Genomic DNA, 26,870 nt, shown 5'->3' with positions numbered 1-26,870 from the left:
GACAGCACAAAAAGCCTTGCTGTAAAACTTACCAAAAGGCAGAATACTGTCTGAGCGGGACATGTGCGTTAATTGCGTCGAATATTTTAACGTGATTAATTGAAAAAATTAATTACCGCGCGTTAACGCGATAATTTTGACAGCCCTATATATTATATTATATTATATTATATTATATTATTATTTTTATTTTATTAACTTTTGTTCCGTGAAGAATCCAGAAAGGGTTATTTGACTGTGGCTTTCTGAATAACAATAATTTTTTACATTTAGGCACTCCTGCAATCGTCACTCTTTTTCTGTTACAAACGGAGCCCGGCCCCTCATCAGAGAAGGGAAAAGTTATGTGGCCCTCACAGGAAAAAGTTTGGGGACCCCTTATTTAGAGTATTCAATCAGCCTACCACACATGTTTTTGGGATGGGCGAGGAAACCTAAGTCTCAGGAGAAAACCCATGCAGGCACAGGGTGTACATTCAAATTCCACTCAGGAAGGCCAGAACCCAGGATTGACCCGTGATCTCAGAACTGAAAGGCAGACGTGATAACCACTCAGCCATCGTGCCGCCAAGTGTGATCTCGATTTCTCTTTTTTAGTTTACCAAACAGCATAAAAAACAAATAAAGTGGGTTTTTGACCAGTCCTCTTCATCATGTTTGTATTTTTGACTTAATGAAACCAAACAACACTCATCAATTGATCAAAAGTGCATATTGAGTGTTTTCAAATTGTATGTTATCAGCTTAGATTGCACAAAGTGTCATCAACGGCAACAGAAACTGGATGAGTGAAAGAAAGGCTTAGAAGTGGACGTGCCAGGAAATGTATTGCACCGACACATTAAGCGACACTTTAATATGGTTCGGACACCTTGTAAATGTTGTCGTTCAGCTTGCTAGGGCACAATTTATACTCAAATATTCCATTTAAAGGTTTAGCAGATGTAAAAGTAAGTTTGCCTGTAAAGCATTTTAGGTTCATCCAGAAAATTCACCCGAAAGTCAAATGTCCCAAACTTTCTGTGAATAAGTGTCATATCAGGTTATATATTAGAATTCAAGAGTTTTGTTTTCTGCCGATATAATAGATAATAAATACTGTATGGCAGGGGTGCTCATTAAATTGATCGATGGGTAGATCGTGGCATCAAAAAAAAAAAATGTACATAGTTAATTATGTAGTGTGAACAACATAAGTAACGCTACACCCCCCCTTGAAAAGTAGATCTTGGAGCAAAAAAGCACCGCTGCTGTATAAATTAAACATAACCTACACTGGGTATCCAGCAGCATTCAGGTGGTTTTCTGCGTGATGTGACATGGTGGCAACATTAGCTGCAACTGAGTTAGTCTCCCTGCAGAAGAAAAAACACAAATGCTATCTCAGAATCACATTAACTAATATTGCCTGGAGCATTTAGGTGAAGCACTTTCTTACCCACTTCCCACTTTGGTTTGGAGTGATACCGGGATGTAGTCATCCCTGACTGTTGTTTGGGGCTCTAAAAAAATAAATACAATGAATTTATTAATGGTTATTTAGCCCTTTCCACAAGGTTTAATTAAAAAAAAAAAAAGTGAAGACAGTGTTACCTGAGTAGTACTTCTTAAAAACGTCATGTTTAGGAAAGTCAGGGTAGAGGAATGTAATGTCACTGATGTCCCGGATGCGATCGCCTAGGCTGCGAATGTCGAGATCTCTCTTGGTGAATGGTTGGATGTTTTTGATGATCTGATTGTGTTCACCCGCTTGGAGAAGAAGAAAATCCAAATATTTTTAACATTGACAGCTTCAAGTTACACTAAAAATATTTGAAACCCTAGAGTGACCTGGATTTCTGCATTCTGTACATTAATAAACTACATCTATTCTCTGTAATGTTACCCTCCTCACAGATTGGGGATGTGCTGGAGTGTGCCCCAGATAAACTCACGCATGAGGTGGGGAGAAAAATAAGCTTTTACAAGTAAGCTTTGGTGGTATGGTGAGTTGTAAGACTGTGTTGCCACATGAGTTTTGAGATGAAAATGTCTGCTTCAAGAAATGAGCTTTAATTCCATTCAGATTTCCAATTTAAACAGACTGTTGTTATCTATATGAAAATCAGATCTAATTTTCTGATGAATTGATGTAAAAATCCAGATCAATTACATAGGGTTCATTATAGGGCTGAACGATATTGGAAAAAAAAACTTACACTGCGACTTTTTGAGGGTTTGCAATATATATTGCAATATTAAAACTAGATGACACCAGATTCACCAGATGACTTGAATAGCTCTGTTTGGGAAGACTTTGCTTGACTCACCATGTTTTTGTATTAATGTATTGCATTCAGTATTTTTATTAGATTGTTTTCCCTGAGTTTGCCCCTTTTTCCCTCGTATTCTTCATTTCCCCCCCTTTATTTCATAGTCTTTATTATTATTTTTTAAATCATATTCTTCATTATAAATGTTATCTTAGTTTCTTTATATGTTTGTTGCACTATATGATATAAGGTGCTTCAATTTTCTTTGATTATATTTATTTATTTATTTATTATTCATTCATTGCAAAAAAATGACCTAACTGTTCCATATGATTGTATTCATATAATACCGTTTAATCCAGGCTAAGGGTGTTTATCTGTGAATGCTCAAGGGATACAGTAAGCCATGTCTCTGCACACTTGCTGCTTTTATGATGCAAACCAAAAGTTTATGTGTTAAAAAGAAAAAAATTCACATTCTGTGATAGGACTATTGCGCATCCACACATTGCGATGGCAATATTCAAACGATATATTGCGCAGGCCTAGTTACATTATCCTCTCCTTGCAAAAGAATACCAGGTGAACTCAATCACCAGACTTTTTATACAGTCACAACTAAAGATGCACCGATACCGATACTAGTATCGGCAGGGGGTGCCGATCCGGCCCAAAATGGTGGTATCGGTATCGGCGAGTACCAACAAAGACTGCGCCGATACCATTTACCGGTCCATTATTAAAACATTTGACCGCAGCCTTTTTTTTTTCTCCCGGCGCTCACTACACTTTGTCTCTGTGTTGTGTGATGACACGTGAACACCAAGCAGCTATCGCTATTGGCCTGCTCCAGACCAATGAGAACGGGCCAATAGCCACTCTTGACCAATGACAAGGCCGCTATGTCGGCGCCGCCAACGAGGTGACGGTCGGGGAATATTTCAAAATAGAAATCCCGTCAATTAAAATCAATGGCTGCATGCAAGATTTGCGGCCTGAAAGTTTCGAGATGTGGAGTTAAATCGGCCAGTTTCAATACCTCGAACCTGATAAAACATTTGAAGACGAAACGTGAACGAACACAACGAGTTTGAGCCAGCAAGAGCAGGACTGCTCTCCAGAGGAAGGGCGCAGGACCGGAGCAACAATCTCTGGTCAGTTTACTACGTCTACTTTACTTTTATTGTCTTTTACTGAAAGAAATGCCGCAGTAATTTGGGACCTGTTTCCAAAGTAGGGTTGCCACCTTTTAGAAATAGAAATAAGGGACTCCCCCCACCCCCTTCCGAAAAAAGGAGGCTAATAGAGAGACGGGATGCTGTGGTCAATTATTATTACTTATAATTGTTAGCGTCCGCAAATGCGGAAACAAGGTTGGACCTCGAAGCGGACAACAAGCGGGGGATACGTACAAGGGTTTAATTGCAAACAAAAAATTACACGCGATCGCGGGATAGTAGAAATAACAAAAGGAGTCCGTGACAGCAGGTCGACGGAGCTCGACGCGAAGGTTAACTAAGACGATAGGCAGCGAGCCAAAAAGCCAAAATAAAAACACTCAAATACCTGCACAGGGTAGAGGTTACAAACGAGTGCAGCACACTAACAGAAAAAAACCCCAATGCAGGGGCGTAACAAGCAAATGTAGCGAGACTATAGTGCGAGATGTCACATGGCGATCAGCAAAGCAAATATCTCAGCAGCCTTCTCTGAGCTCACACGTGCTTAAATGCTGCGTTGATGAGCCCGCATTGGATTCAGGTGCGACGTCAGGAACGCCCCCACTAACAGCCCAGCAACAAAACACAATCTAACCAGCAGCAGAATGTGACAATAATTTCATGAAAGTTGCACTGTTTGGCCTTTGAGAGGTTTAAAAAAAGTTTACTCAGTTCATTGAGTTTATTATTATGAACTTATTTTTACTTTCTTACTGTTGGGCTAGTATTATACTTTGTACTAGTCTTTTTCCTATTTTGCAGAGGTAAGCAACAGCCTGACAAAGAGTTGATAGCAATGATTTCACATCCAATTATGTAGCTCTTTGAGGGGGGGTATATATATATATATAAACGGGGTGGTATCGGTATGGTATCGGTATCGGCCGATACTGCACAGCCAGGTATCGGTATCGGGGCCAAAAAATGGTATCGGTGCAACACTAGTCACAACGCATATTATTCTAGCCTTTTGGTTCAATTTGTAAATTCAACACATCAAACACAGAGTAATGTCAGTGGAGTTACAACAATATTAAACGTGGATAAATGTCTATCTCTCTCAAACGGCCAATCAAAAGCTAGTCTTATTATCCTTGCAAAGGTTGAATTTTTCCAAATAGTATTACAGTCACAAGAATTCAACTGCAGAATTCAAGGAATTTTACTAAAGTTTAGCTTACTTCCCCTTAGTTCAAGTGGCTCGTTGTCTTGATCCTGAATGACAGAAAAATTAGGAGGACAAACTAGGAAGCAGGGGGATGGATTGGGAGATTGGTTCAGGCTCTGCACGCTGCAGCGATACCGACTCTGTATCAGTCTGTCATGCTGATAAAAGAGATGAGCTGAAGAACCAAGTTCCCAATTGTCTGATTGATCTTTGTTCCTACCCTAACCTATGGTCAAGGGTACAGCAGTGGGTCGTGACCGAAAGAAAAACATCACAAATACAAGCATCTTATTCGTTTTCTCTGCAGGGTGTCGAGGTTTAGAGACAAACTGAACATTCTGGTCATCTGAGAGAGGTTCACATTAGAGCCACTGCACGCCCGCATTAAGAGAAAGCAGATGAAATGTAGCGGACATCTCTTCAGGATGCCCCCTAAAGGTGTCCCTTGTGAAGGTGTTCCGGGCAAGCCCAACAGGGAGAAGGCCCTTTGGTTGACCCATGACACACAGGCCTGGCCTGTGAACACACTGGGATCCCCCCAACCCCTGAAAAGTTGGATGAAATTTTGGGGGCTTCCCTCCTCAAATTGCTGCCCCCCGTGACTCCAATAAACAGAAGAATAAACTGACAAAAATAAATAAACAGAGATTAAGATTGATGGATTGATACCATCACACCATTACACATGATATGGTATGAAAGTCGACGCCCGAGATTAGACCAAAGACCTTTCAAACACCATTAGAATAAAAAACAAGATGAACAAAATATTAAGTCCGGTCGGGTGCTCGGGCTCTAAAAAAGAATTGGCCATATCAGCCTTTACTCACTGTCTGCTGCAGCCACGTAAGCAATGGTGATACCGCCGATCTCAGAGTCGCTAAAGCGTAGAAGGAAGGTTCCATTGGGTCTCTGCTTAAGAATCAGATGTAGATACTGCTTGCCAATAAAACCGAATATGAGCCTTGGGGGGAAAGCAAGAGCAACATTTGGTTGTTACTAATTGTGCAGTATATATATACTGCAAAGAGGGGTCTTCATACCCATCACTCCAGTATGTTCTCAGATGTTTTTTGGTCAGGTCTATTACTCCTTCAAACCACTGCCAGAATGTAAACTGTCGACCTGGGAGCACTTCCTAGGACACAAACATGTTGGCGTTTCTGCAGTATCTATCAGTGTGTGTATAAACAAGCCATGTAGAGGAATGGCTATGACAGAAAGCTATCATCATTGTTCTATCGGCACTGTGTATCAAAATATTTTATAGTGGTGTTGTTTTAATACTTCACTGCTCTTGCACACTTAAAGCATGAAATGTGCACCTACAGCACACAGCAATGACTGAGATATGCATATCGTATGTGTGTGTGTGTACTTTGTTAAATTGCGTCCAGGAAACCATCATGTTGCTGAAGTCATCGGTGAAATCTGGTTTGTCAAATATTTTCTGGGCCAGAAAGTGTTGGTTGTACTGGTCCAGGTTGTGATGTGACTGGATCTCTGAAGTGAATTTACTGTTGAGAGTGCTGCACATGAGCTTCCACGGCACCCGCTCCGGCACCACAAATGGCACTCTATCCTGATGACATCAACAGAGCGGGAGTGAATGTACCTTTGTGTCGAGATGGGCAATAAACAAACTCAAAATTTTCACAAAATTAAAACATATACAGTATTGGAGTTGGAAAAGTCATCATACAGCGGCACCCCAAGAATGCCTTTTTCCACAATAGCCTTTTTATTTCAGTGTTGTTTTTCAGCACACTGAGATTTTACAAGATAAAAAGCATTTCTAAAAGATTATTTTTTTCAGAATGTTTTTTCCACAATGATCTTTTTATTTCATAATGTCGAGTGGCAGTTTTAGGGGTGGGGTCACGGGGGCAATAGCCCCAACTCTAATTTGAATGGCCTCGGAAGTGCCCCTGTTCCCATTTTAGCACAAAGCATGGCAATTGGTGAATCCTTCTTTACTGAAGTCAGGGAGAATTAGAGAATGTCGTTTCTAGAGTTGACTTGAACGATATGTTTTGAACATCGTCATTACGTTGTGCGGATGCGCAATACTCTCATTGCAAGGACGTGCGATATTACCGTATCGGCCCGAATATAAGACTGTGTTTTTTTGCAATAAAATAAGACTGAAAAAGTGGTAGTCATCTTATATTCGGGGTCTAGACATTATACCTATTCATGACGCTAAATGGCGCCAGATATCATTGAAGCGAATGCTGAACTTGAGGAGTAATGTTCTGTCATGACAGATCTGAGCTACTCTCAAGTTTAACCAGTTTGCATTATTTTATTGCAATGTTTTTCCTTATTGAGATTTGTTTCAAGACTAGAGTTAGTTAGACGTCACTTTGATGGTTAATGCAGTTATTGCAATTTTGTTGTTTTATCTCAATACATTGGTTTATTTACATTTCAAATACCAGAAGCCATTCGTTTACGAATGTAATTGCACTTTAGTTTACATATTTAAATGTTCAGATATTAAGATTTGACTGAGAAAAAATAACATGCTTTTTCTCTCAAATATATTGTTATAATCATTTGTTTCAGATGTACTGTAATTATTTTCTGTATAAAAATTAATTGGGTGTTCAAAAAGTCTTTTTTCAAACTTGAGTCTTGAAAAAGACGGGGGCATCTTATAATTAGGGCCGTCTTATATTCGGGCCAATACGGTATTTTTATTTTGAACACGCAAATTTATTTTTCTGCTTCATGCTCGTATAGCGCCATAGGTCCATATTACACAATTTGTATGTTATTTATCAAAATGGTATTTATTTCAGAAAGAATCAGCACCTCAAAGTCTGAGGCCATGGTTCTCAGCCGGAAAAGGGTGGATTGCTCACTCTAGGTCAGGGGTGAGTGCCTGCCCCAGGTGGAGGAGTTCAAGTATCTCGGGATCTTGTTCATGAGTGAGGGTAGGTCGGAGCGTGAGATTGACAGGCGGATTGGGGCGGCATCCGCAGTGTTGCGGGCACTTAACCAGTCTTTTGTGGCGATTTACCGGTCAATCTACCTTCCATCCCTCACCTATGGCCATAAACTTTGGGTATGACCGAAAAAACAATATTGCTGATACAAGTGGCTGAAATGAGTTTCCTTCGCAGAGTAGCCAGGCTCAGCCTTAAAGATAAGGTGAGCAGCACGGTCATCCGGCAGGGACCATGTCGAGGGGAGCCAGTTGAGATGGTTTGGACATCTGTTTAGGATGCCCCCTGGACGCCTCCCTTGGGAGGTGTTTCAGGCATGTCCAACTGCGAGGAGAGACCCCAGGGCCAACGCAGGACACGCTGGAGAGATTAAATCTCTCGGCTGGCCTGGGAACGCCTTGGGATTCTCCCAGACGAGCCGGTGGAAGTGGCTGGGGAGAGGGCTGTCAGGGCCTCTTTCAGTAGCAAAATTATTGGCGCTGCCCTCACCTCCGCAACATTGACGTCTTTTTACATTACTTACAGTGGCTACTTTTGCTGCTTCTGGCCAAAAAAAAAACCTTCTAATATCCCTCCGCTTCGAAGGAGGCGGAGAAGAAGGCATGTTGTTGACATGAATCTGTCGGGGCTGTGTGAGTGTGTGTGTGTGTGGTTGGGGGGGGAGCAAGTCATCAGCCAGTCAAATGTGCGTTTGAGGGGGGAAAAAATGGACCGGCACGTTTAGCAAGTGAAAAGGGATAAATGTAAGTTTGAACATTATGAAATTAATTCACTTAATAATGGTAGGGTCTCTTCTATCCTTAAAACATATAGGAAGACAATCTAAATCTAACTGATGCAAATAAGGTTGCTTAAAAGTTGGTGGGGACAATTTGAGCATCCTGAAAAGTTGCTAGTGTCCCTACCATCCCTATGCAAACCTACGCCCTAGCTTGACAAGCTGTCACATGCTTGTCACTTGTGATAAAAAGACAGTGATTTACAGTACTGTATACACATTAGGCCTGAACGATATATCGTTTAAACATCGCCATCGCGATGTGCGCATGCGCAATAGTCCCATCGCAAGGACGTGCGATAGTTTTTTCATTTCATTTTTTTAAATCCACAAACGTTTGTTTTGAGGAAGGAGCGGGAAGGAGAGCGCACAGCCTCTCATTCCCTCCAGCTTGCAGTCATCGGCTTCTCACCCTTCCCTGCTACAGCGAAGTGGAGTGAGGAGGGGCCGAACAGCAGAGCAGAGGGAGGAGGGGCCGTTTTCAAAGTGAAAGCAAGCAAGCAAGCAAGCAACATGTTGAAGGAGGCGAGGGAAGACTGTCTCCAAAAGGAGTTTTGGAAGTATTTTGGCTAACGACAAGAATATAAGGAACAAAAAACAGCCCTGTCGACAGTGCCTCGCCGTGGTTGCCTCAACCAGAAGTAATCCGTCGAACATGTGGGACCATTTAAAACGCAGGTATCTATGCATTCCTGCTACGAGCTTCCCGTCAGAGGCTTTTTAGTACAGGTGGGAACATTGTTACGTGCCAACGTTCTTGTCTCAAGCCTGCAATGGTGGATAAACTAGTAGTCTTGGCCAAAAACCTATGAGACCCAGTTGAGAATTGCTGAGCAAGGAAGGTGGACGATATGCAGACAAATACATAACACAGCTGCAGGAATGTCTTTTCTTCTTTTTATTCATGTGACAGCTATCAGGAAGGCAGGAAATTTGGGAGTTAAAATGGTTCTGTTATTCATCACAGTTATTTGCAGTTATTCAGTTCAATTATTTACAAGTTCAATTGAGTTTCTCTTTCTTTTATATTTGAATTAATTGTAAATCGTATTTTCCAAATAACTATATATAGTACAGCTGCACATAAAGTTTTGATACTTAATATTTTTGTTTAAATATTTTTACAATTTTTTTTTTTTTTTTTAATATTGTTATATTTTGTGTAAACAACTCAGGGGACTAATGCACTTGCACTTTTATTTGACAGATTTAAGATTTAAGTTCAAATATGTTGACAACTTTATTGTTTTACTGAGGTTTTTATTTATTGTTGTAGTTTGTGAACAACTCTTAAGGCCCAAGTACACTGCATGCGTGATCGTTGCGGTTCCGGTCCGGTTCAGTGTTGCCTGCGTGCCACGCAGTCCGTCAAAAACAGGCAAATCATACCGGCTGCTGCACGGCTGCGGTCCGCCAACCTCGTCCCCCCCCCGCGTGAGCTCTCGCGTGATTGCGCGCGATAATGTGCCATTTAAAACAACGAAAAACACACGGAGTCTATACTCATCAGAGAAGCAGAGAGAGAGCACATATTTTCTTTGCATATTGATATTTTAGTTAATCTGGAATTAAGAGACAGACATGACTGCATCATGATGAGATCAGGACAGAAAAACACACATAATAGGACACCTTGCAGCTTCCTTTTTTATATTGTCCTTATAGAAAGGATCTGCTGCATCATAAATGATTTTGTGGGTTTCCACCTCCATGATGAAGCGCTCATCATCCATCTTCGCTCGTGTTTAAACCGTGATTAGGCACCTGGGCTGTTACGTCCAGGCCCAGCTCCGCCCATTTTGTCGGATGCGTGTCCGGCAAAAATAGAAAATAGCCTATACCATCCGGCGGGCATGCGGCACGCCGGAGGTGGTTCGCAGTCAAGCCGGAGCACTGACGCGGCCGGTATACGTTGGACAATAGGATATAATGGGAACGGATTGGCTCCGGCGCTATTTTTTACCGGAGTCGGACCGGAAACGCAACGATCACGCATACTTGGGCCTTTATTTGTCATATTTAATATTTTTGTTCAAATATGTTTACAACTTTGTTGTTATTTTACATAAGTTTTTACCTATTGTTATATTTTCTCAAAAACTTAGGGGACTAATGCACCTGCTCTTTTATTTGTCATTTAATGTACTGGACTGTCTCAGGAAATTAGAATACACAATATTCTAATTTTTTGAGACAGTCCTGTGTATATATACAGGACTGTCTCAGGAAATTAGAATACACAATATTCTAATTTCCTGACTGTCTCAGGACTGTCTCAGGAAATTAGAATATTGTGTATTCTAATTTCCTGAGACATCCTGTATATATACACAGGACTGTCTCAAAAAATTAGAATATTGTGTATTCTAATTTTCTGAGACAGTCCAGTATTTGCTGCTGTTGAAGTGTCAAATATTGTATTCAATAAATTATCTATTTTGTGCAGACATGGCTTCCTGGATCCCTTCATACAGCAATCTTAATCATTCACAAATGAAACGGTATTATATGAATACACTGTGGTCACGGTGTGTCATGCAAAGTATTTCCAAACAGCTATTCAAGTCATCTAGTGAAAATTTCTTTAAAAAAAGATATATATATATATTTTTTAATATCGCAATATAATATCACAATATATTGCACACCTCAAAAAAATCGCAACAATAGTTTTTTCCAATATTGTTCAGGCCTAATACACATGTTATGTCTTAACATTAGCATGACATTAAGGTTTGAGTTTTATTTCAACCTTTTGGTACAGTTCATGCTTGAAATCTTTGATGTTTGTAAACCCTGTATGTCATTGGAATTAAGAGTGTATTACTGTGTTTGTTTGAAACATGTTTTAGGGTCTTTTAGGATGGTGAAAGTTTGGACTGATGGAAATGTTTTGCTCAAAACGAAATTGAGCCATTAGCTGAGTATGGATTGTGGAGGAATTTAAGGGTATAACCCAATCTACGGTGAAAAGTTTGAAGAGGTTTTTCTTACTGGCTCGGAAAATGCACAATCCCATATGATGGTAGCCAGCGCATTGTTGTCTTGGCTGCCATGAACAATGATGACGAGTGGTAATGAGATGATCTGCAACGACACAAATTTAACTCGTGACACTAGTTCCAGCTTGATTGAGTTAACTGTAGCATACACTGTCTATCACTAGGGCTGTCAAATTTATCGCGTTAACAGGCAGTGATTAATTTTTTACATTAATCACGTTAAAATATTTAACGCATTTTACGCATGCGCAGAACGACCCACTCATGCATTGCATCAAACAAACTACAAAGACGCCGTTTTATGTATATTGTGAGCTAAGAGGCAAAGACAAGCGAGTGGAGTGGACACGGGTATTCATTGGGGGCGCGCTATTTAATGGCATATGCTTTCGCATTGCTTCCACAACAATTATCACTACTGTGGCGAGCGACGTGGGGAAGAATGACAGGAGATGATCTTTTTCTTAACACCCTGTTTTGTACACGACGCAGAGAAGATATACCATTTGCAGCCACCACTGACAGTCATGATTGCCCAACTTTCCATCATGCATTTGGGCGGAACAGTTAAATCGCTAGCACAACAAAAAAGCACAACAAAAAAATAATATTCCTATCTCTCTCAAAAAAAAACAACAAAAAAAAATTCACAAAAAGAACGCTCAATGCAAAGAGAACTGGCATTCTCAATCAAAATAGCTATGCAAAATACACATAAAACATAGACTTTGGTCAAACTCTATTCAAACATTTCGTTTAGCTCAACAAATACACTAGATGGCAATATTTAGTCACAATATACACACTATCAGAGGTCTCGTAAGTGTTGAAGTCAACACTCAAATGAACGTAAGGTACAATGAACCCGGAAACTACGACGTCAGTCGAGGGGCAAAACGCACTAGAAAAACTTGGCTAGATCTCTAATTAATTTAAAACTCGCCCTTGACACCTTGTGCTGTATTTCAATCACTACCTTCAACAATGGCGAGCTATTAGTTTATTTTTGATTGAAAATTTTACAAATTTTATTAAAACGAAAACATACAGAGGGGTTTTAATATAAAATTATTATAAAAAATTAATTAACATTAATTATTAATTAATAATAAATTATTATAAATTAAAATAATTAAATAATTAATTATTTAAAAAACTTGTACTCACATTTATCTTTTAAGAATTACACTTCTTTCTATCCGTGGATCCCTTTCACAGAAAGAATGTTAACAATGTTAATGCCATCTTGTGGATTTATAGTCATAATACACAATACAGTACTTATGTACAGTATGTTGAATGTCTATATCCATCTTATCTTTCCATTCCAACAATAATTTACACAAAAATATGGCATACTTTAGCGATGGTTTGAATTGCGATTAATTACGATTAATTAATTTTTAAGCTGTGATTAACTCGATTAAAAATTTTAATAGTTTGACAGCCCTATCTATCACCTAAACAGTTCAGTACAGTTGAGGATCTAAAAGGAACGTAAAGCACATTTTAAAAAGTAAGCAACCTGTATTTTGAAAGGAGTATCACTGCCTGTGACGGTGATCTCTGTTGAGAAGAGGAGGGCAAACTTCTCCTCGGTCACCGATTCAGATCCCTTTCTGTCAGCTCTCTTAATCTTCTTGATTGACTATTGCATACAAATTCAAAATTCAGTTTGCTACCAATGTGTACTTTTCAAAATACAGCTGGGTGAGAAGTGGAGTGCAGTACATACCATATTCCTGAAAGTGGCACATGTGCTCTTGCTGGCTGTGTTATGTTCAAGGATGGCTGTGTTGTTGATCACTTCCCCAACATTGTCACTGCAATTGAGAAATTCCACGTCATGTGTTTCAGAAAACCTCAAACACAACATGACGAAAACTTTATAGATACAGGAAGTGACTGTCATCTTAACCCAGTGCTTCTCAAATAGTGGGTGATGGAAGAGGGGGCGTGTTACAGCATGTTTTTTTGCGGCTGTACTAGAATTACGTGTGAATTCCTATCCACTAGAGTAGGTAGCAGTGTCGCTCTAAGCATAACAATGGTGTAAGTCTATTTGCAACAAGCAAACGCTATGAAAAGAGTAAACAAATCCTCAAGAGCATTTTTCGCACATAATTAAAAGGTGGCAAGAGACGGCGGTAATGGGGAAAAAAAATAGTAAATTACCCAAACGTTAAGAAGAGGAAATATGACAAATTGGGTATGTATTCAGCTTCCAGGTTAAATGTTTTTTTTTTTTTTTTTTTTTTTTTTTTCCCCGGGCAAATTGGTGCACTTTAAAATCTTTTGTGTTACTGATGATCATTGTGTTAATAACGTCATTATTGTTGTAAATTGAACTATGGTTCATTTTCATTTTTTTGGGGGGGGGGGGGATATAGTGTTATGCAGAGGTGTAAAAATGACAATCATCTCAACAAATTATACATGCGGGGCGTGACGGAGGTGTCGCAACAGTTTTCTTCTTCCTGAGGGGTGCGGGGGTAACAAAGTAATTGAGAAGCAAGGTCTAAACTCAAGAACCCCTTATATCATGTTTTCTACAACCAAGTTAAGAATCAGCACGCCCGTCTACAGGCAAAACTTTTTTGACGACGGGAACAACTCAAAATATTTGAAAGAAAGTTGATCACACTTTGTTTTAATAAACCAAATGCTGACGACCTCTTATTTTAATTTGATAGTATAACTGAAAATAAAGGTATGGGAAATGATAATTAGAGTTGGGCATCAAGCATCGATAGGATCTGGTACTAACACCCCGACCACATACTGTATGTAACTGCAGTATAACAATTTGAAGGCAATATGAATCTACAACAGAGACCTTCACAAAGAGGTAATGATATGTCACATGCACTTTTAAGCGTGTATGAACAAATAATGAGTAAAATGAACAAGTGGTTATCACCTGAGAGTGAGGTTAAGGCTTCTGGCCTGAAGTTCATTAATGATTTGTGCCTTCAGCACCACAGGCTTCCCAGGTGCTAATGTCTCACCCAGCAGATAGCGTAGAGTTGTGGTGAACTTGGATTGTGTCTTAATAACCTGAGGCGGCTGCTTGTCCACCACAAGGGAACTGAGTGAAAAAATTAATCACAAGGGCAAAAAAATGGTTTGACACAGAGGTATTCATTTAAAAATATAGTGCTACTTTGGCAGCAGCGTAGAGCATTGTACTACTGTGAGCCATGTCTAATATTTTGAACACATCATATGTTGAGATGAGGTAAATGAAGCTACCTTTGAACCAGAAGTCGGAGAAGTTGGCCGAGTCTTTCTTGCAGCTCTGGGATTGGTTCCACGATAAGCATTAATTCCTGTCTCAGCTTCCCATTCACACCAAGAAGCTGCTCACACCTGATACATGAGGAGCATTTGACTCATCAAGCCAGGTTTTCCCCGCAAAGGTTTTTAGCATTCTGATTGTAGATCTGACATAATCTAACCTAGCCACTATGTTTATCAGAATAGCCGTTTTATGGACATGTGACATGAGCAGATCAAAGTCAACGTCAGGTAATTTTCATCAAGACACAGGTCAATCATCAATTTTGCACAGTAGTTGTGATTGTTTTGTTTACGCATTGGCTTAAGCATTGGTCGCGACGCGACCTTGGATAAGCAGGAGAAAATGGATGGATGGATGGACATATAAACAAAATTAAATAAAGTATAATACAGATATATATATATATATATTATATATATATATATATATATATGGCGCAAAACAGACAAGACTGAAAAAGCAGTTTCTGCTCTTGCAACCCCCTTTAAAAGAAACTTGTATTTTTAGCCAAAAGAACTGTTGTGTTTGATAGAACAATATGTCTATATGCTGCCATAGCAGCTTCATGGTGCACTAAGCCTCCGAACTATTTTGAATTTGTCCGTTTTACCCTGAAAATCCCCGTTTACAGACGTTGCGCAACCGCTTTTGTTTCAACCTACCCACAAAAAGAAGGTAAGTAATTTTATTTATTATTCCAAAATGTCTGTCATTTTTATCTTAGAATCATTATTGATGTCTAAATTTTAGTAAACAAAAAACAAAAAAAAAAACAACAAAAAAAAAAAACGACTTTAAAAAAACTTAATCGAATTACATCACAATGAAAATTTGGCATCTGTGAAAAAGTCACGGATATCTACCTCATAACTATCGCTTAATTGTATTTTTTTTTTGTTACTGTCGCATTTTCCTCGATATGTTACATGATAAATAATTGATCCAATCAAAAAAATTTGAAAAATTACGTTTAAAAGTGTAACTATATGAAAAAGAAAATCTCAACCACTCCTTGTTGTCTGCGATTTCTGCATCGCGACCCTTGTTATATCACCATGTTTCACCCATAAAATAAAAATTAAAAAAATCTGGCTGTGGCCATTCACAGCTGTGTCTTGACACTCAGTGATACATGCTACATGAAGTTTTCAGATCGAAACAAGGTAAGTACGCGATAATATCTCGTTAAAATTGTGGCGTGTTTAATTCTGCTCTCGCGTGCTTTCGCCTCCAATTAGGGTTTTGCTGTTAATTTTTTTTTTTTTTTTTTAAATGCCTTCCTGTTTAAAATTTTTGTACCCCCAGAAAATTTATATATATATATATATATATATATGTATATATATATATGTATATGTATATATACACATTTGTTATTTTATTTGATAATATTGATTTGGTACTGACATTTCAACAATGCAAAACATAAAATAAGATAAAACACAAAATTAAATGTTTAACTTGACCCACTATAGCCGGGGTCCTCAATCAGCGGACCACGGTCCACGACCGGACCACTGCCCGCCTTTCTGCGGACCCAGAGCAAACGGCACTTTTCAACGAAAAAAAAAAACTTTTTTTTTTTAACATATATTATTTGTATGAATTGCCAATCTTTCGCTATGCGCTACTATTCTATTGCTAAATTCTGTTTCATTTTTAGTCAAATATCTTCCATCCCACTTCAGTTGTCATCTCTAAGACAACGATGCGCTGATTGGCTGAGAGAGCCTGCACGGATGCGCTGATTGGCTGAGAGAGCGTGCATGGATGCGCTGATCGGCTGAGAGAGCCTGCCTGCGCCGAGCCATCACACCCTCCTTCACGTGTTGCCTCTAGAAGCAAGAGAAGCGCACCCCACCGAGATATTTGCTTGCATCAATACAACTTCCAATTTTAGGAATGGTATTTAGGTGAAAAACGCGTTTCAGACCGAAACCGCATATTTTGGCCCAATATTTTTGCCACCGAATTTTAGGTTTAGCTCTACTTATATCCTTAGTAACCTACATTGCAAAATACATTATTCATACTACACTGATAGCAAATGAGATTTATTCATGTACACAAAGAAAAAAAACATTTTGCAAAAAAATGATTTCACAATGTATGGTTTAAAAAAAAGCATACACCAATGAAAGAATAGCAGATGTATTTTTTTAGGAGGAAACAAATATTATTAGCGCACAATATCCATTGATCGCTTCTCTGCATCGCGCACTCTCACTAATTTTATAAATCATCAACATTGTGATGGATAGGAAAGGTGAATTTATAGGTTATGTCTCATGTGTATGTGTGCTATGTGTGTTAAAGTGATTTAGTCATCTGCATGGTCATTTAAATTCCTACATTAGAGGTGCAGACCTTTGACTGACCCAATGCAAGCACTATTTTTATTATGTATATCTACGTGTAACAATGTTGTTACCTTATACATCAATCAATTACAGGTGCACTATGTAGGATTGATGGCCAAAAATGGTACAGTGATCACTCATTTTTCGCGGCTAACTTCCTTGAAGACTAGCTATTATTGACCTGTGGCCAGCAGATTGCAATGTTTATATTGGTCAATTGCTTCAAAATGGCTGTAATAGCAAGCATTAATACAGCAGACATCTTACCACATCTGGAGGATATTGAGGTTGTCATCAAAAGGATGTCCAATGGTTGCCTTGTACTGCTCCCACCTCCAGGCCTTTAGCCTGCTGAGGAGTTGGGCCTGGCACTGGTCTAGACAGTCCACACATTCGGTGAGCAACTGAAAACGCTTCTGCAACAATCAGCAAACCAATATGTTACATAGATACTTACCGTTTGCATATTTTCACCTCTCAATCCTTTATCTGGCAAGGAACATACGATATTTGCAAAATATTTGTTGTATGTTCTGTATAGGTTATAAAGCTACACAGCAGAATTATCATTCAGATGTTTAAAGGTAAATTTTAGATTCAAGGACATTGACTTGCAAGCTTTTCAAAATACAACCCATCACTTTGCCAATAGTATTTGTCTTTAATCTGATCACCACCAATTCCTTTTTATTCTTATGTGCAGTGGAAGGACATTATCAGCTCGTAATAGTAGTGAGCCATTCAGTTGGTTTACCAGCTGCTAGTAGATTCCATAAAAGAACAAGAAGGAAGGACAATACTGCAAGAATTGTGATGTTTTATGCTCACATTTTCGATGTTTGCAAGGTAATGTGGATGGGGATTTTCTGGAATGGATTAATTGCATTTCCACTAAGTTCAATAGGGACAGACGATTGTTTTGAAATACGAGCGGAGTGACCGAAAAAAATTGAACTAGCTGCGATATAATAATTGCAAGGCAGGTGTGCTCTTGTTTTCTTCCTGAGCCTCACCTCCTACTTCTCCTGAGGGATCATATAGCAAATACATGTCTCCTCACCGTTCCCATGGTGTTAAGATTATAGTCCAGCTGCTCAATGTGGTTTTGAAGTCGTGTCACTTCTGACGTTGTGGGATCCATGGTCCCTGTGTCACCAGCAAAAATCACGCGTTTAATACATCAACACTGGTGCATCAACACATCCATCTACAGTGGTGCAAATAAATATTTAGTCAACCACCAATTGTGCAAGTTCTCCTACTTGAAAAGATTAGAGAGGCCTGCAATTGTCAACATGGGTAAACCTCAACAACAAGAGACAGAATGTGGGAAAAAAAAAAAAAACAGAAAATCACATTGTTTGATTTTTAAATAATTTACTTCCAAATTAGAGTGGAAAATAACTATTTGGTCACCTACAAACAAGCAAGATTTCTGGCTGTCAAAGAGGTCTAACTTTTTCTAACGAGGTCTAACGAGGCTCCACTCCTTACCTGTATTAATGGCACCTGTTTTAACTCATTATCGGTACAAAAGTCACCTGTCCACAATCTCAGTCAGTCACACTCCAAACTCCACTATGGCCAAGACCAAAGAACTGTCGAAGGACACCAGAGACAAAATTGTAGACCTGCACCAGGCTGGGAAGACTGAATCTGCAATATGTAAAACGCTTCGTGTAAAGAAATCAACTGTGGAAGCAATTATTAGAAAATGGAAGACATACAAGACCACTGATAATCTCTCTCGATCTGGGGCTCCATGCAATATCCGACCCCGTGGCGTCAAAATGATAATTCAATTCAATTCAATTTTATTTGTATAGCCCTAAATCACAACAGATGTCTCAAAGGGCTTTACAGAGGCAATATGATACACAATTAGAAATGAAGCAACAAAAATGAATAGATACAGTTCAAGTCCTGAGTATCCCCTATCCTTAAGACCCTCCATGCCGGCAAGGAAAAACTCCAAAAACTCCAGAGTCAATTGGGAGAAAAATGAGAAACCTCGGGGAGTACCACAGTTAGGAGAGATCCACTCCCAGGACGGATAGACAGGAACCCCAGAACGGCTAATGGGAATTAGCAGGCGAATTTACAGTCAATAAAAATGCAACAAGATGATAACAAGAACGGTGAGCAAAAATCCCAGAACCTCACGGGGGGACCAAGTGAATGACCTACAGAGGGCTGGGACCACAGTAACAAAGGCTACTATCAGTAACACAATGCGCCGCCAGACTCAAATCCTTCACTATCAGACATGTCCCCCTGCTGAAGCCAGTACATGTCCAGGCCTGTCTGCGGTTCGCTAGAGAGCATTTGGATGATCCAGAAGAGGACTGGGAGAATGTGTTATTGTCAGATGAAACCAAAATAGAACTTTTTGGTAGAAACATAGGTTCTCGTGTTTGGAGGAGAGAGAATACTGAATTGCATCCGAAGAACACCATACCCACTGTGAAGCATGGGTGTGGAAACATCATGCTTTGGGGCTGTTTTTCTGCAAAGGGACCAGGACGACTGATCTGTGTAAAGGAAAGAATGAATGGGACCATGTATCGAGAGATTTTGAGTGAAAATCTCCTTCCATTAGCAAGGGTATTGAAGATGAGACGTGGCTGGGTCTTTCAGCATGACAATGATCCCAAACACACAGCCAGGGCAACAAAGGAGTGGCTTCGTAAGAAGCATTTCAAGGTCCTGGAGTGGAGCAAGTCTCCAGATCTCAACCACATAGATAATCTGTGGAGGGAGTTGAAAGTCCGTGTTATCTGATGACAGCCCCAAAACATCATTGCTCTAGAGGAGATCTTCATGGAGGAATGGGCCAAAATACCAGCAACAGTGTGTGAAAAGCTTGTGAAGAGTTACAGAAAACGTTTGGCCTCCGTTATTGCCAACAAAGGGTACATAACAAAGTATTGAGATGAACTTTTGGTATTGACCAAAAACTTATTTTCCACCATGATTTGCAAATAAATTCTATTAAAATCAAACATTGTGATTTTCTGTTTTTTTTCCCACATTCTGTCTCTCATGGTTGAGCTTTACCCATGTTGACAATTACAGGCCTCTATAATATTTTCAAGTGGGAGAACTTGCACAATTAGTGGTTGACTAAATACTTATTTGCCCCACTGTACCGATAATGTTACAATTGATTTTGGACTTTGGCAAGTGGCACCCTAATTCTGAGTGGACAATCAAGAGCATTTAGCGAACAAGCCACATGAGTATTAACGAGTAACTGTAATGCTAATAGATCAGGAGGGAAGAATGGAATACACCCAACGACAACATTATTGCAGTGTTGTCTAGGACTTGTACTATGAATTGACATAAAAACATTGCTGTCAAATTAAATCAGCCACCACTCTTTGTTTGCTTCCCACTGTTGGCAGTGAATGTTAGAAAATAATATTAAATTGCATGCATACACTAGGAGTGGGAACCTCACGTTACCACACGATACGATACGATTTGCGATATAAAGCTCACGATAACGATGCTCTGACGATATGGCGATACAATGATTATCTATGCATTGGTCAGGAAATCATTCTAGGATATTCTACAAACAACTAATAAACAGAAAAACAAGTTTCTGCTGTGAATTGGAATGAGTTTATCACAATAGACGTCCAATCCATTTGAACTGGGCGAATGAACGAATGTTCATTCGCTGCCATCCTCCCACTTCAAACGGATTGAACGTCTATGGCCGTCATTGGCAGCCAATGCCAGGCAATAATTTTGGGCCATTTAAGGTCATTTACCTGTTAATTTTCAGTTACTTCCTGTTGATTTTGGGGTACTTTATGGGTCACTTCCTGTTCATTTTGAGTTACAGAACAGGAAGTGACCTTGGAATCACCCAAATGATTAGGCAGTGACTCAAACTCAACAGGAAAGGACCTGTAAATGAACACCAAGTGACCTGTAAATGCCCCGAAAATCAGACAGAATGACTGCGAATGCTCTGGTTTCGAATGAACGAACGTTCCCAGTCTAAATGGATTGGGCGTCGAGGACTGTCAATGGCAGCCTTACAGTTACCTGAGACACCATCATGGTGGAAGATCTTGGAAGCAACTTGTTGGTTGCTTTTTTTTTTTTTTTTTTTAAAAACATTGACACCTTTTTAAAACGATATCTCGATTCTTGGCAGGAGCATATCGATAACCTTTTGGGATACAAAGTATCACGATATATCACCATTTCGATATTTTGTCACACCCCTAGCATACACACAGGTACCTTTTTTTCCATATATTACCTTGCAAAGACTCAAAGTTCTGCTTTTCCCAATTGAGCTCTTCTTGAACCTGATGTATTTTTTGTCGTAACTCCTGGACCTCCAGCACTTTGAGAACAAGGTGGTCCACATCCTGCGTGCTGGGAAAGGCCACTTCTTTGGTGACAAGCTGTTGATGCTGTGGAGGGTTGCTTACCTGTGGCATCTGCAAACATGACATATCACTGAAAACACGGTCACGTTGCTTGGCCCAATTGCATTATCTAATTTGTCTGTGTGTGTGTGTGTTTTTTTTTAAACAACTTCATGAGAATTGGGGTTTGTACAATATAAGGAATAGACACTTTATGAGATGAGAAATTAGAGAAAATAAAAAGTAAAACATGTCCTTACAGCTCTGAGCAGAACTCTCTCTTTGTGCAGTGTGTCCCTCACCATCACTACAAACTTCAGTGGCTGATGTTGAAAGATGCTCTGGAAGATATCACCCATTGCACAGTTATTTCTTTATACAGTGCATTCTTGCCAAGATCTCATACTGTAGATGCTACATTACAAATAGCAAAGTCTGTACATGTATTTGCAATTCAGCACTACATTGTGCTCAGTGTTTGCACATTTTTGGCACTTTTCAAAAATATACCATATATTTAGAAACAAATAATAAAATGACTTTACAGAAACTTTATGTGTGTGACTGAGTGGTGCTGGCTGTATTTTGTGTTCCCATTGTGGAGGCCCGGGTTAAATTCCTGTTTGTGGATTGCATCAGGATAGGGCACCCGGCGTAAAAACCTTGAGTGCTAATAATATCATGCGAATTGATTGCTTTGCTGTGGCAAGCCCTGAGAGGAAAAACCGCAAGGAGTTGATGGGTGTACATACTGTCATATCTGTAGTTTTGTCGGTTCGCCTTTCAGAGAAAACTGTAGATGCAATCGGGGTATGATGTATGCAGAAGAGCAAAGTCAAACATACCATCCTTGCTCTTCCTGATCTTTGCGTTCTGGCACTGCGATTTTCAAATTAAGCTACCGGTATATGGGTTATCGGGTGGCAGTTTCTCTGAAGATAGTCAAGCTGGTTAACCATCAGAATTTAAGTTACTGCTGTACTGTGTATTAGTGTTGAATGTATGTTATATTTGTCAGGTGACAGTATATCTTTTTTTTTACCGATATACTACATTTCTCTCCCCTCCAATGAGTTACATGAGGAAAGAGCCATAATCAGTTCCTAGTAATTAAGTGACTCAAGACTGCAAGTCGATTTACAGGGTGCGCCCCTATTTCTTGCAGCCTTAAAATGATAAGTAGGGGCTACCATATGCCCAGTAAAATAAGTTAGTCTAGCGCCTTGAAATGTCATATTTAACCATTCACCAAGCCCCTCACTTTGAACGGAGCTGTGAAGGGCTCTTCTGTCATCCCTGCCTACCATGTTTCTGCTGATCTGCATCAGCTTCATTTTATCCACGACATTGGCATTATGATGAGAAAATGACTGCAGCAGCATTATGAGTTCATCCAAAAGAGCGCGGGCATTTGCTTCCTGCTCTACGTTCTCCAGGGCAAACTCCTCCCTGAGAAACACATATACACAACATATGCAACATGTTTAGTTCAAGTATGTCTTCCTCATTCATAATGTGTGTGTGAGTGTCATACCATCTTTGCTTCTCAATCCAATCGGACAAAAAGTGTCGGACTTCAATAGGAAAAGTGGCTGAGGGGTAGAGGTCATTCATGGTCTCCACAGGTAGGTACTGTATCAGCTGGCTGATGCGATACCACTGGGCCATGGTTAAGCCAGGCTGCAATGTACATGGATAAATTTGTTATATGTACAGTTATTCTAATGAAAGGATGTTCTTGATTAGCAGACTGAAATACGCAGTATATCGGCATCCCGATCGATCGGGTCCGATCACGTCATTTTCAAAGTATCGGAATCGGCAAAAAAATATCGGCCATGCCTTTTTAAAATATATATATATATTTTAATTAAATCGTTTTCTAATTGTACTTAACGTTACAGGCATAATATGTTATACTCATCCAAAGTCTTTAGTTTAGGCTTAAGGTAGGGTTATCAAATTTATCCCGTTAACGGCGGTAATTAATAATAAAAAAAAAATTGATCACGTTAAAATATCTAACGCAATTAACGCATGTGCTGCACGACCCACTCACGCATTGTCGCGTTCAATCTGTAATGGCGCCATTTTACTTATTAATAGAGCTAAAAGGCAACGTAGAATGAGTAGAGTGAATTTTGGCAGCCTTAGAAGCCTTTTTTTTAATCCGCTAAAGCCTTACAATCCCTCTCCCTACGATTAGAGATATCGTTGGAAGCAAAGTGGGGAAGAAAGGTAGTAATTGATCTTTTTCTTAACACTCTACGTTATTTCCCAACGCAGAGAAGATATATCAATTGGTACCACTACGCACAGTCATGGTTGCACTTCCCATCATGCATTTGGGCAGAACAGTTAAATGGCTACAGTATCATTTACTGAAAGCTCAACAAATACACTAGATGGCAATATTTAGTCACAATATACAAAGTCACATTTATCCTTTAAGAATTACAAGTCTTTCTATCCGTGGATCCCTCTCACAGAAAGAATGTTAATAATGTAAATGCCATCTTGAGGATTTATTGTCATAATAAACAAATACAGTACTTATGTACTTTATGTTGAATGTATATATTCGTCTGAGTTTTATTCATTTTTTTCTTAATGCTTTGCCTAAATGTATATGATCAGGAAAAATTATCGGAAATGATTGGAATTAATTGAATCGGGAGCAAAAAAAAAAAAGCAATCAGATCGGGAAATATCGGGATCGGCAGATACTCAAACTAAAACGATCGGGATCGGATCGGGAGCAAAAAAACATGATCGGAACAACCCTAGTTAGGACTTCACAAATCTGAGGGAAGGACAAGCTATGTGTGCTGGTTTTGACCAATCACGTTTGAATTTAAATGATCGTACCCCAGGGCAAACGACCTTGCAGAGACAAAATGTATGCCAGGTGGGCTTGTCACTCATTTTCATGCACTCACATTGCGCACTTCTAACACACGTTTGAGCATGCGAAGTCACTGCAACTAAACATTCAAAACAGCAAACATGGTGGAACGATGGCTTTAATTGACTGTTTTTATAATATTTTTAATTTAAATATATTTAATGTTCTGATTTTTCTGCCTTTTGAAGCAAAAGAAAAAACTGCGGGGACGCCATTGCTTTAAGTGGGCTGGTATTTTGTCTTCCGGGCTAAGGAGGTAGTTGTCAAGAGAGCGCATCATTGGCTGTCGCCTTGGAAAACTGCACTGCCCCCTAGGGCCTAGCATGAAAACTAGATAGTTTTCATGCGTAATTGCGACATTGTTCAAATGGAGACAGAACCAAGACAGAACCATGTAAACATGGAATGTGTCGTATTCTCAGAGCGTCACCATGTAAACGGCCCCTAAGGGCCCAAATACACCAGATGCATGATCGTTGCGGTTCCGGTCCGGTTCAGTGTTGACTGCGTGCCACGCAGTACGTCAAAAACAGGCAAATCATACCGGCTGCGCACGGCTGCGGTCCGCTAACTCCGTTCCCTCGTGAGCGCTCGCGTGATCGCGTGCTATAATGTGCCATTTAAAACAACGAAAAACATAATCAGAGAAGCAGAGAGAGAGCACATTTTTTCTTAATTTGCATATTGATATTTTAGTTATGTCTGTCTCTTAATTCCAGATTGACTGCATCATGTTGAGATCAGGGCTCCGTGTGTGGGGGATAGGGGGGCGGGGCCCTATTATGCCCTTGGTTGTCTCGGTGGGTTTATATCTTTGTGCACATTTAAAATTTATGGCACATAACATCTCATAGAGCTGTTATAAATAACTGCAAAAAGTCGCTTCAATGCAAAAAATATTTTCAAACAAAGAAAAAATTCATTTGATTTGAAAAATAAAATTGCCCACCCCTAATGTATTTTATTTATTTTTAAAAAATTTTATGCAAAGCAAATGACCGTCTAAGTTGCTAGTCACATGATCTGTTCGAAAAATAATTTTGACCCAATATAAAAATATTTTTGTTCATTTCATTCATTTTTGTTGCAGTTTTATTGCTTTACAACTTTTATATATATACGAAAGTCAATTATATGCAATGACACTTTTCGGCCACCAGGGAGGCCTGCCCCCGCCTTGTCCCCCATTAAAATCCGCTTATGGTTGAGACCAAATCTACGCCCTTGTCCCGACCGTTCCTATGCAAACCTACGCCCTTGGTGGTGTGTCCATCGTCCCACAAGTAAAAGCACGGGAAACGGCAGCAGCAGTGTCATAATGAACGGGTTACAGGTTGGCCTACATTGAATTGTTTTTATTGCAAGTAATAAAAAATGTATGCCGGGAGTCACAAGACGTGAGTGATTCCGTTATATGGGTACGGGAAAAGAGCCATTGAGGTCCGATCCATTTGAACAGGGAGGGCTGGTTGGCGGATGTCAATAACCGTCAAGGGAAACCAGTAAAATAAAGAAAAAGTATTTTTTCCCCCTCATTTACACTTTTAACCAGTCAATGGGAAACAAAATAAGATTAAACAGATGCTTCTCGTGAAGCTGCAACTATGTTTAAACCTCACGCACATTACAAATCGAAAGCACACGTGACGCCTATTAGTTCGCACATAAAAATAAAACACAACTAACGCCCAAAAACAAGCGTAAATAAGCGAACGAATCAAACGACGTTACAGTAAAAGAAGAGATACTTTCGTTTACCGTCTCCTCGATTGACAGTTGACAGTTTTCCGGTTCCGGTTTTTTTTTCTTCACAGGCCGCTGCGAAGATGAGTTATTATTTTTCTTTTTCTTTGCACATCGACTTAAGAACGTTAACTTGATCGACTTGAAGTTGAAACCTTAGACCTGCCTTGTTTCGACTTCGCTGTTGAAGCAACTCCGTTCCGACTTGGTCGGCCGACGTGACGTCTGATGTTTTACACTTGCTCAATCTCTCACGTCACACCTCCAGAGTTGAGAATGGGGAGGTTGCAGTCGTTCTGTCAACCAGTCAGGGTGGATTAGACTGCGTTTCGCCTTGCCAGCCAGCGTGGGTGAGCTGAGTCGATTTCCAGAGAAGAAGGGCGGAGCAACGTGAGGCGCGCATACTTCCAGTAAAAACTCATCGACATTTAGAGACGTCATGTAAACATAGAAGTAGAACCGCGCTGATGCACAAGTAAAAATTAATTTCGACTAGCTGCGCGCCGTAGCAGCCTCGGCACAAGTAAAATACAGTGATCCCTCGTTTTTCGCAGTTAATGGAGACCAGAACCCACCGCGATAAGTGAAAAACCGCGATGTAGCGACCCCCCCCCCCCCAATTTATTTTTATTTTATTTTTTTAAACCTGTCCTGTTCAGCTGCTCGGATACAGGATAATTTTTATTTCATGTATATTACATTATTTATATATTGTTTGTGTATAGACCCCAATCACCAACGTCACACAATCACGTGATCGCTGTATTGTGCCGCCATATTGTCCGTCATTGGGTGT

At 39.7% G+C, this 26,870-nt stretch overlaps 1 protein-coding gene across 3 annotated transcripts in view; it reads right to left on the bottom strand.

Moving 5' to 3' along the window:
• stat6 (signal transducer and activator of transcription 6, interleukin-4 induced) overlaps positions 1-26,444 on the bottom strand; it is a 33,406-nt gene extending 6,962 nt beyond the window's left edge. Inside the window, exons 1-19 of one of the 3 annotated variants that reach the window (XM_057859634.1) lie at positions 26,241-26,443; positions 26,090-26,149; positions 22,961-23,106; positions 22,731-22,875; positions 21,687-21,767; positions 21,315-21,498; positions 18,093-18,178; positions 17,300-17,448; positions 14,624-14,740; positions 14,292-14,459; positions 13,107-13,194; positions 12,897-13,019; positions 11,364-11,456; positions 6,019-6,222; positions 5,684-5,778; positions 5,471-5,604; positions 1,594-1,749; positions 1,439-1,502; positions 1,275-1,355 (exon numbers count right to left, since the gene is read on the bottom strand). In XM_057859634.1, coding sequence (XP_057715617.1) covers positions 1,275-1,355; positions 1,439-1,502; positions 1,594-1,749; positions 5,471-5,604; positions 5,684-5,778; positions 6,019-6,222; positions 11,364-11,456; positions 12,897-13,019; positions 13,107-13,194; positions 14,292-14,459; positions 14,624-14,740; positions 17,300-17,448; positions 18,093-18,178; positions 21,315-21,498; positions 21,687-21,767; positions 22,731-22,875; positions 22,961-23,094 — 2,102 coding nt within the window. In that variant the 5' untranslated portion in view covers positions 23,095-23,106; positions 26,090-26,149; positions 26,241-26,443. Of the gene's footprint in view, positions 1-1,274; positions 1,356-1,438; positions 1,503-1,593; positions 1,750-5,470; positions 5,605-5,683; positions 5,779-6,018; positions 6,223-11,363; positions 11,457-12,896; positions 13,020-13,106; positions 13,195-14,291; positions 14,460-14,623; positions 14,741-17,299; positions 17,449-18,092; positions 18,179-21,314; positions 21,499-21,686; positions 21,768-22,730; positions 22,876-22,960; positions 23,107-26,089; positions 26,167-26,240 lie in introns of those variants that run through there. The other 2 variants (XM_057859642.1, XM_057859651.1) reach the window with 2 other exon arrangements.
• Between the last annotated feature and the right edge of the window lie 426 nt (positions 26,445-26,870).

This window comes from Corythoichthys intestinalis, chromosome 2 (genome assembly GCF_030265065.1).
Source record: "Corythoichthys intestinalis isolate RoL2023-P3 chromosome 2, ASM3026506v1, whole genome shotgun sequence".
NCBI lineage: Eukaryota > Metazoa > Chordata > Actinopteri > Syngnathiformes > Syngnathidae > Corythoichthys > Corythoichthys intestinalis.
Note: the sequence above shows the minus strand (reverse complement) of the source record. Positions and strands in the feature narration are given on the sequence as shown.